We start from the raw sequence: 10,998 nt of genomic DNA, 5'->3' as shown, positions 1-10,998 counted from the left end.
GGATGCGCGGGAGAGACAGGCCGAGAAGATGTGCGCCCCCAGCCCACCCCACCCCCGGCGGTGGCAGCAGGTAGCCCCCGGCAGGAGCGAGAGAGGCTCGCAGGGCCAGATGTGGAGGGAGCAGCCAGCCGTGGGCGCGGGGAGCGACGGCCGAGGCTGCCGTCTCCCCAAGCTCGCTCCGCCTGGGGTCCGGGGCTGGGGGTCCGGGGCTGGGGTCCTGACCGCGCGTAGAGCGAGCTGGCCGCGCCTGGATTCCGCATCTGTACGTCAGCCCCGCCTGTTGTCTCGGCAACACCTCGTTGCCAGGGGCAACCAGCATTGCTCCTGCCCCGCCCGAGCCGAGCCACCCGGTGCTCGGGACAACCCAGGTCTCCGGTTCCCACGCCCGCCTTCGCCCACTTCCGGTTCACGCCGGTGGAGTCTGGCACCGAAGGGGTAGAAGTCGGCGGGATTCCTCGGGGGCCTTGGAGGGCGGGGGCATCCCTTTGGGATGGAACTAGGTCCTCGAGCCCACGCCAGCGCCCGCCCTCCATCGCTGAGAGGCTGACACTACAACCCCCAGCATGCCTCGCGGCTGCTGGCCGATTCCTATGCCGCTGGTCGCCCAGGGTGCCGATGGGAGTTGGAGTTCTTCGTTGTTCGGAAGCGTCAATGAATGCACCGGGTGGGCGTGGGGGGCTAGGGCTCTTGGGTGCCTCCACAGAAAGGACCGTGAGACCCCGCCGCCATGTTCCCGGAGCCCCCAACCCCAGGGCCTCCAGCGCCCGACACGCCTCCGGACTCGAGTCGCATCGGCCAGGGCCCTGGTGAGCGAGACTCGGGGCCAGAGTGGAGGGAAAGCCCGGCTAGGATTCTCAGGGGCGGGATTCGGACGGGTGTCCTCCGTTGGCCGACTGGAAAATCCGGGTGGTATTGTAGTTGGAATTCTGGACTTCGAGTGAAACGGAAGAGGGACAGGTTGGCAAGAAAATAGAGAACCAGATCAGAAAGTGTGGAATGGAATGGGATCTTGGATTGTGGATTGGAAGGCCCACCTCTCCCTTCTTTCAAAGATAGGGAAACTGAAGCCAGGGAGGGGCATGGCTTCTAAATGCATCAGTAGGTCGAGCAGAAATTAGAAAGGGGGTGGAAGAGAAGGTGTAGTTAACAGGCAAGAAAATCTGGACGGTGTCAGCCTAGAATAAGGGCATCAAATCGCTTTATAGGTGAGATCAGTTGGAAGGAAAACACGGGAATAAAATGGAATGGAAATGGCTGGAGGGAAAACCTGGCCAGGATTAAGGCTTGTACATGTAACCCGGACTGAATCAGCCAGCTTGCTTCCTAGGGCCTCACTGAGTGTTGTCTCCATGCCCTCTGCAGTACCCCCCTGGGCCCTGGCCACAATCGTTCTGGTCTCAGCCCTGCTCGTCTTCAGCTGCTGTTTCTGCCTCTACCGGAAGCGTTGTCGGAGGCGGTCGGGCAAGAAGATTCAGGCCCAAGCCCAGGTCCACCTTCAGGAAGTGAAGGAGCTGGGACGGAGTTACATAGACAAGGTGTGGCCTGGCCCGGCCCCTCAGCCCTGCCTCTCCCTGCACCCCCAGCCTCAGTCCGTGCTCTCCCCCCTCCTGTGCCCATCTTATTCACTCATGTCCCCTGTATGTTTAGCCCTAACCGGGACGCTGGGGACCTGGAGATGGGCCGGGGCCGGTCACTGTTCATGAGAACCAGCCTGGTGGGGAAGTCAGACACTCACACAGACGTTCACAATTCAGGGTGTTATGTGCCATATCAGGGGCAGCACAGAGCATACCGGAGTGCAGAAAAACCACCTGGTAACCCAGAGAGTCCAAGGAAGCTTCCCAGTAGAGGCATCTTCTGCGCTGAGACCCAAGGAACACACAGAGTTAGCCAAGAACAGAGAGAAGGAACAGCATGTGCTGAGGCCTGGAATCCAGATTCTGAGGCATATTTGAGGAACCACGAGTCATTTTTCACTCTGTGCTGGAGCATAGAGTGTAAATATACTGCACTCCAGAGTGAGTGTCCGAAGAGCTCAGTAGTATCCATGTCACAAGGGCAATTGGGAGCCATGGAAGATTTGTGAGCAGGCGAGGAACAGGGTCACGTGGGTGTTGGAATGACTCCTCCGGAACCCATGTGGAGGACACAGTTGAGGCAAGGAGGCCAGGGAGGAGGCTGGTGTGGCTGTCTCGAGAGAATGAAAGAAACATGAGTTGAAAGAGGCCCTTGGAGCGAAAATGAAAGGTAACAGGTGTGAGGGTCTGAGCATTAGGCCTCTGAGTGCAGAGTGAAATGATGCTCACCTGGGAGCCAGGCTGTCCTAGGTTTCCAACCGAGAGGAACCATTCCCCAGTTCTGTGACCTAGGGAAATTCACTGTCCTTCTGTGAGCCTCAAGTTTGTGGTCTGTAACTCGTGTTTCCCCTCCTCCCTTGTCAACAAGTGGCCGTTATCTGTTATAATTATCACCCATGAAGCATGACCTTTAGAGTCCTGGGAGCCAGCCTCCACCCCTCCGTCCCTATCCCTTAAGCCAATGACGCCCAAAGACCATCTACATCAGAATCACCTCTGGTACTTGTGGAAACACAAGTTCTGGATCTTGCACCGGACCTGCTGAATCAGAACCTCTGAAGTGGGATTTCTCAGGAGAGTTCTGATTCACACTGAATTTTGAAAATTGATGGCTTAGGTTAAGAAGTCTTGTTCCAGTTCAGAATGGCCAGGACAGGCTAAATATACTCTTTCTCCTCCATGTTTTTCTGTGGCAACATCACTAGTCAACACGTCAAGTTGGACAGCAACCCCAATATTCCTTTAGCGTGTGAAGTAGAACCTTCTGCGTCCTTCTTGTAGGCAGTGAGGCACTAGGAGTGCTTGTTCTTCTAGTCTAGGCACGACGCACTGCACGTGTCCCCATGTCTGTTCTGCCCCATAGCAGACATCATGAATCACGCCTTTACTGTTCCCTGCCTCTGCCAGACATCACTAATCAAACACCGATTCCGCTTGCCCTGCAAGTGCTCAGGTGTAGCCTGAGGGTTCTGTGAGTCTCCCTTGGCTTCTGGGCGTGGAGGATCCCACTGTCAGGGGGAAGAGTTCACCTGCCCTTGCCCCCGGCTCCCTAAGGTGCAGCCGGAAGTGGAGGAGCTGGAGCCAGCACCGTCTGGGCCAGGGTCGCATGTGGCAGAGAAGCACGAGCTAGGACGACTGCAGTACTCGCTCGATTACGATTTCCAGAGTGGACAGGTGGGTGTGGGGGAGGGGCATGGCGTGGAGGGGAGGGTCCGAGGGTTCTAGCCCCTTCTCAGAGGAGGCGCCAAAAAGGAGGCTAAGACTAGAGCCTCCTCGTCACTTTTCAGCTGCTGGTGGGCATCCTGCAAGCCGAGGGCCTGGCAGCCTTGGACCTGGGCGGCTCCTCCGACCCCTATGTGCGTGTCTACCTGCTGCCAGACAAGCGGCGGCGGCATGAGACCAAGGTGCATCGGCAGACGCTCAACCCACACTTTGGGGAGAACTTTGCGTTCAAGGTGAGCTCCTGGCCTCCGTGCCCCCGGCTTGGCAACCTGCGCCCCCCCCCCACCCCCGTACCTGGAATCCTGGGGACCGACCGCTTCAGCTCTTCCTGTTGGCAGCCACCAGCTCTGGAGACTGTGACACTGGACCCTGGGTTGCCCTTGTGGGGCACTGCTGACCCCTGGGCTGTGCCTTGGGTCCTTGGGCTGTCCCATTTGGGTTCCACAGACTTCCCCACACCGGTCCCCTTGAACCCTTGCTGCCCGCCCCCTCCCCCCCGCCGTGTTCTACCTGGATGTGCTGCGCCCCACTTCCTGTCTGTCTGAGTTCCTACTCTCCACCCTGTGCTCTTTTCTCTGTGGCCTCCTCACCTAGGTCCCCTACGTGGAGCTGGGGGGCAGGGTACTGGTCATGGCGGTGTACGACTTCGACCGCTTCTCCCGCAACGATGCCATTGGGGAGGTGCGGATCCCCATGAGTTCCGTCGACTTGGGGCGGCCGGTGCTGGCCTGGCGAGAGCTGCAGGCAGCTCCTCGGGAGGAGGTGAGCAGGCGTGGCCACGCCCCCACGGCTGGGCCCGCCCACTGCGAGCCCGGGCCAATCAGATCACAGGCTTCTTGGACCTTCCTGGCTCTAGCCATCGCACCTGCCGCAAAGGGCTAGACCCGGGGGCTCTCCTGGTACAACCTCTCCACTCCTTGGGTTGTGCCTCTGTGGTCTTAACTCCACTCTAAGGGGAGGGGGAGGGAAGAAAGGTCCGAGAGGGGACGGATGGGAAGCAGGGGCTCCGGCGATGGGTCCTCCTCTGTCTTTTAGCAGGAGAAACTAGGTGACATCTGCTTCTCCCTCCGCTATGTCCCTACGGCCGGGAAACTCACCGTCATCGTCCTGGAGGCTAAGAACCTGAAGAAGATGGACGTAGGGGGGCTCTCCGGTGTGTGGGAAGCAAGGAAATGATCTCGCTGGTGGCGCGGAGGCTCAGTAGCACAGGACCTGGCTGTTTTCTGGGTCCTGAGGGTCCCTTGGGGGAGGGGGAGGCCAAGACTGCGTTGGAGGATATAAATTTGCTTTGATCAGAGAAAGAGAGAGAGACAGAGAGGCGTGAGAGGTGCGCAGAGGGTGTGCTGTTCCGGACTCTCATGCCCCCTTAACACGATCCCCTGGACTTGACGGTGGGGCTGTAAGACTCCTTTCTCTCCCCAGATCCATATGTCAAGGTCCACCTGCTTCAAGGCGGCAAAAAGGTGCGGAAGAAGAAAACGACCATCAAGAAGAACACTCTGAACCCCTATTACAATGAGGCCTTCAGTTTTGAGGTGCCCTGTGACCAGGTGCAGGTGAGCTCAGACTGCCCAAAGCCTCTGTCAGAACAGCCCTTCCCCCAGCGTCCCGGGGCCATTAGAAACCCCTATTGCTAGGGGAAGGGAGACTCCTTAGCAACTTCCAGGTCCTGGGGGCCTGAGCTTGTGTTCCCAGTCTCAGTTTCCTCCTATGAGGGTCAGGGCGCCCCAACCCCAAACAAGACCAGGATGCCCCGCCCCCCAAGTAAGTCCAGGATGCCCCGCCCCCAGGAGGACCAGGATGCTCCACCCCCAAGCAAGACTAGGATGCCCCGCCCCCAACTAAGTCCAGGATGCCCCGCCCCCAAGCAACAGGATGCCCCACCCCCAAGGAGGACCAGGATGCTCCACCCCCCAAGCAAGACCAGGATGCCCCGCCCCCCAAGTAAGTCCAGGATGCCCCGCCCCCAGGAGGACAAGGATGCCCCGCCCCCAACTAAGTCCAGGATGCCCCGCCCCCAAGCAAGACCAGGATGCCCCGCCCCCAGGAGGACCAGGATGCTCCACCCCCCCAAGCAAGACCAGGATGCCCCGCCCCCAACTAAGTCCAGGATGCCCCGCCCCCAAGCAACAGGATGCCCCGCCCCCAAGGAGGACCAGGATGCTCCACCCCCAAGCAAGACCAGGATGCCCCGCCCCGCAAGTAAGTCCAGGATGCCCCGCCCCCAAGCAAGACCAGGATGCCCCGCCCCCAGGAGGACCAGGATGCTCCACCCCCAACTAAGTCCAGGATGCCCCGCCCCCAAGCAAGACCAGGATGCCCCGCCCCCCAAGTAAGTCCAGGATGCCCCGCCCCCAAGCAAGACCAGGATGCCCCGCCCCCAGGAACACCAGGATGCTCCACCCCCAACTAAGTCCAGGATGCCCCGCCCCCAACTAAGTCCAGGATGCCCCGCCCCAAGCAACAGGATGCCCTGCCCCAAGGAGGACCAGGATGCTCCACCCCCAACTAAGTCCAGGATGCCCCGCCCCCAAGCAACAGGATGTCCCGCCCCCAAGCAAGACCAGGATGCCCCGCCCCCAAGTAAGTCCAGGATGCCCCGCCCCCAAGCAAGACCAGGATGCCCCGCCCCCAAGGAGGACCAGGATGCCCCGCCCCCTCAGGAGTAATGGGTACTAAGAAAAAGAGATATCCCCACAGCACTCTTCAGTGGGACCCAGGCCTGGCCACTGCACGCATTTAAGAGCCCTCCAGGTCTGTCCCCCTTAGGAGGCTGTTCCCTGAGGAGGTACTTAGGATTTATCTCCTTTGAAAGCTGATTCCAGAGGAAGAAAGCATCCAGACCAACACTCGAACAGAGGCTGTCCACCCCCTCACCTCCCACCACATCCCCCGTCTGAGTCCCCTGACAGGTCTTAGCCCAGGGCGCTACCAAGTCCCGCCGGAACTCTGGTTGCTAGGGAGAGGGTCTCCTGAGCAATGGTACCCCAGGTCCGCCCCGCCAAGCCTCCTTCCTGAGCTCTCCTCTCTCTTCCCCTTGCCCTTCCTGTGTGCAGAAGGTCCAGGTGGAGCTGACCGTGCTGGACTATGACAAGCTGGGCAAGAACGAGGCCATCGGGAGGGTGGCGGTAGGGGCGGCGGCAGGGGGAGCCGGCCTGCGGCACTGGGCAGACATGCTGGCCAGCCCCCGGCGGCCCATTGCCCAGTGGCACTCCCTGCGGCCCCCCGACCGAGCGCGGCCGCTGCCTGCACCCTGATCCCCAGCTCCAGCCCCTTGCCAAGCCCGGACTCGGCCCCTGACCTCAGACTCCTGGCCAAAGCCGGGCCGGGTCTGCCTTTAAGCCTTCTCTGACCGCTCACCACCCCCACTCCGCCCCACCTGACACAGTCCTGCCGTCCCATCCCCCATCATACCAGTCGTGGTAATTGCCAACTCTCCCACCAAGCACATACCCAGAAGCCCCAGGGACCCCTGGGGGAGGGGAGCCATCTGGTCTCCCCCGCCCCCAGGGTCCCACGCTCTGCTTTGACAATCAGTGACCCAGCCTACTACCCCCTTCGCTCCCAAGTGCCCCTCTTCCTGCACAGGATCACCCGCTCCTGTCCCTGGTCGGATTCCTGCACTGCTCCAGGACCAAATAAATACTCAGCAACTTTGGTGGCTTGACCTGATGCTCACCGATGGGGGCCGGGCAGGGGCAGGGCTGGCAAGAGGGTGGGATCGCACAAGGGCAAGGATAGGGCTGCCCATCCTGGAAACACACTGAGGGAAACGGGCCCACCCACCCACCATCCACCACTTACCCCTCCAAGCCTCAATTTCCTCACCTGAAAAAATTGTGGTAATGACAACACCTACTTTATGCTCCTTGTGAGGAGTCCATGAATCACTTACTTGCTCATGAATTTAATCCGCTCCCTCACCCATGACTTAGATAGATTTCCATGCCCATATTTCCCTCCCTTCCTTTTCTTCTTCCATCGTTTATCCATTCTATTTTGCATGATGTCTTCAGTGTGGCAGTTTCTGTTGGGCGCTGGGAACCCCGAGTTGATGCAAATCCAGACTTTACCTCCAAACGACTTACTCTCATCAAGGAAACAAAGTAGAGACGCAGAGTCTGGGAATGAAGTTCCCAGCGACGGGCAGAAAGGACAGAGTTACACAGGGAAAGCCAATGCCTCCAACTTCACCCCTGTCTTCCTTCAACAAAGTCTGCCTCCTGATCTGTGTCTAGGAAAGATGATCCTTACATCGGCTTCTCCTTCCTCATGTCCTGGACAGGATTTCAGGTGGTAGACAGAGGTCCATGCAATTTGGTAAGAAAGCTCTCTCTCTCTTTAATGTTTATTTATGTTTGAGAGAGGCAGAGACAGAGTTCGAGCAGTTGTGGGGGGGGGGGCAGACGAAGAGGGAGACACAGAATCCAAAGCAGGCTCCAGGCTCTGAGCTGTCAGCACAGAGGCCGACGTGGGGCTCGAACCCACGAACCCCAAGATCATGACCTGAGCCAAAGTTGGATGTTCAACCAACTGAGCCACCCAAGTGTCCTGGTAAGAAAGCTCTCTGACCAGCAGGTTAAGTGGAGAATGAGGCATAAGATTCCCCCATATACTAAAGAAAAGGCAGAGTACTAACTTGCACTGAGCTTCCTGATAGCCAATGGGAAAAGGGAAATCTGATGTTACACAGGTTGTGATGTCCATGCGATTTAACAAATTTCTCCTTTTTTCTTTTTTTAAATGTTTTTATTTATTTTTGAGAGAGAGAGAGAACACGAGTGGGGGAGAGGCAGAGAGAGAGGGAGACACAGAATCCAAAGCAGGCTCCAGGCTCTGAGCTGTCAGTACAGAGCCCGACATGGGGCTCGAACTCACAAGCTGTGAGATCATGAACTGAGCCAAAGTCAGACGCCTAACTGACTGAGCCACCCAGATGCCCCGTTAAGCGATTTAACAAATTTCTTTAAAAAATGCAACAATTTCGTATGTGTGAGTGAGTTAGGGGACATCTTAATGAAAACAGCATTATGCATTACTATTATCACTATTACTGCTGCTGCCGGTAACATAATCCTCACAGCCATCACGTGAAATGGACGTGATTATTATTCCCAGTCGACAAATAAGGAAACTGGGCTTCAGAGAAGTAGCATGACCTCTGAGGATCATACAGCCAGAAAGTCTGTCTCTAAGTCCTGGGATCGAATCTGCTCTGAGTTAGAGTCCCTGGTTCCACGTCTCAACAAGAAAGCCGACAAACGAGAAGAACAAAATCATTACAAATGGTGATCCGTGTGGGCAGTAAGCTAGTGAGGGCCGAGATGATTTAGAAAGGGCAGTCAGGGACAGCTTTCCTGAAGAGGGAATGTTTGGGCTGTGTTGTGAACGACAAGAAGGAATGGAGGCTCGCAAAGACGAGGGGGACGTATAATGGAATACTATTCAGTCATAAGAAGGAGTTTTTATGCTGATTCGTGCTACAGCTTAATGCACCCTGAGAGCGTGATTGTAAGTGAAAGAAGTCAGACACAAAAGGCCGCTTGGTGTATGATTCCATCTGTGTAAAATATCCAGAAGAGGCAAATCCAAAGGGGGGGGGGAAGTAGATTCGTGGTTTGCAGGGACTAGGGAGATGGAGAAATGGGGAGAGACTGGTTAATGAGCACAGGGTGATGAGAAACTGGATAGTGGTGATGGTTGCACAGTATTGTGAATATCCTAAGTGTCATTCAACTTTATGTTGGGTGTACTTTACCACAATGAAATAAAGATGAAGGGGAAGGGAATCCCAGGCAGAGGGAACCCTAAGTGGCAAAGGCCCTGGGGCAAGAGCAGGCTTGGTATGTTCTCAAAAGAGCCAGGAGGCCAGTGAGTCCCGCAGGGACTGCTGAGACCCAGCTTCACTCCCCAGTGCCCAGAACTGTCCTTGGATGGCAGGTGGACCCCCTTCAATCCCTGACACCACAGCCAGCTGCATGTTACCATTCCCAATGTACAGAGCAGAAAACTGAGGCACAGAAAGGGTGACTGACTTACCTCAGGTCGTGGAGCTGGAGAGCCAGGCTCCTTGGGTGTTGCACACCGTCCTGGGTGCCGGGGCTGGTCTGGAGACGTGCCTCACTCATGTCCTGCCCTTGTGGAACTCAAAGGCAGGTTAAGTCACCTGGTCGAGGTCTCTCAGCCAGCAGGTGATGGCAACATGCAAAGCCAGGCATGTCTGACACCCAAAGCCATATTCTCCAGCATCCTGCCGTTGGGTTCCCTGAATATAAAGTACTGGGAGTCACAGGGTATAGGCTGCTGTGGCCATTCTGCTGGGAAGGGAAGGCAAGAGAGAACTCAGAGAAAGATCCCGTGCTGGAGTTGGACATTTTGGGGGTCGGGGAGGAGGGAATTGGTGTAGCAGAGGGAAATACACAAAGGATTCAGACGTGGAGGCCAGAGAAGACTGGGTGTGCCTCCCATGGTGTGCTGTTACCAACTTTATGAAGCCCTGCTGTGTAGTCTGCCTATTTCCATGGTGTAAATACTCCCAGCACGGCTGATTTCAAGCCACCGATGTGAAGTCACTGAATACGAAGCCGAGAAGAGAGGCCTATTAGCATGTCATCATGCAGTAATATAGTATTTCCCAGGGTCAGGATGAAGGTTCCCAAATCTAAGACGAAGCCAACAAAACAAAATCATCAGCAATCAAGATAAATAGCATTTTAATACAATATTTTTGAAAGATTAAAATTGATCCAAAAAGAAATCCACGATGGGTAAAATATAAAATTCTTATTTGTTTTCAGAAAGTTTTTAATGTTTATTTATTTTTGAGAGAGAGAGAGAGAGCATGAGCCAGGGAGGGGAGAGAGAGAAGGGGACAGAGGATCTGAAGCAGTCTCTGTGCCAACAGCCAGGTGTGGGGCTTGAATTCACAAACGGTGAGATCACGACCTGAGCTGAAGTCAGATGCTTAACCCACTGATCCACCCAGGGGCCCCTGTATTACCTTTATTGTAATGTAATGCATTTTTAAAAATTTTTTTTAACGTTTATTTATTTTTCAGACAGACAGAGACAGAGCATGAACAGGGGAGGGGCAGAGAGAGAGGGAGACACAGAATCTGAAACAGGCTCCAGGCTCCGAGCCGTCAGCCCAGAGCCTGACGCGGGGCTTGAACTCACAGACTGTGAGATCATGACCTGAGCCGAAGTCGGCCGCTTAACCAACTGAGCCACCCAGGCGCCCCGTAATGTAATGCATTGAATTGGAATTTAATTTTAGTAATTAGTAATGACTGTATGTAACACATATCCTGAAACTTGAACAACCAGGGGCCAGCACTAGCTAGACCAAGCACTTTGCTGTTTCCCGCCTGTTGAGAAGCCCTGGATGATAGAACCACGAGGAGAAAGGGACAGGGGACACAGAGGTCTAGGCCGCCTCACTTTAATTCGAATTAATCAAGATTCTATTCCTGTTCTGTGTCCATTTTAATCTGCCTAGACCTCCCCCATCCCAGATATGTGGATCGCCCCAGGCCCCGCCCCAGCCTCTCTTGGCCCCGCCACTTCTCCTCCAGCGCCGTCGTCATGACAACCGCGTCCATACGCCTTCCGCTCCTGCAAGCGCTCCCATTGGCCAAAAGTTCGCAGCGGGCCGGTCCCGCTCACTCTCATTGGTCAGTTGATCGCGCCGGTGCCAACC

At 56.2% G+C, this 10,998-nt stretch overlaps 1 protein-coding gene across 1 annotated transcript; it reads left to right on the top strand.

Moving 5' to 3' along the window:
- The first annotated feature begins 695 nt into the window (after nucleotides 1-695).
- On the top strand, nucleotides 696-6,556 carry SYT5 (synaptotagmin 5). The gene is made up of 8 exons (XM_047101006.1): nucleotides 696-806; nucleotides 1,363-1,535; nucleotides 3,132-3,251; nucleotides 3,365-3,532; nucleotides 3,894-4,061; nucleotides 4,335-4,452; nucleotides 4,722-4,855; nucleotides 6,356-6,556. Exons 1-8 carry the CDS (start codon nucleotides 728-730, stop codon nucleotides 6,554-6,556), a joined length of 1,161 nt encoding a protein of 386 aa, XP_046956962.1. The 5' UTR covers nucleotides 696-727.
- The last annotated feature ends 4,442 nt before the right edge of the window (nucleotides 6,557-10,998 follow it).

This window comes from Lynx rufus, unplaced genomic scaffold (genome assembly GCF_022079265.1).
Source record: "Lynx rufus isolate CCGP_SWC_20201006 ecotype Redwood Valley unplaced genomic scaffold, mLynRuf1.p SCAF_54, whole genome shotgun sequence".
NCBI classification, from domain to species: domain Eukaryota; kingdom Metazoa; phylum Chordata; class Mammalia; order Carnivora; family Felidae; genus Lynx; species Lynx rufus.
Note: the sequence above shows the minus strand (reverse complement) of the source record. Positions and strands in the feature narration are given on the sequence as shown.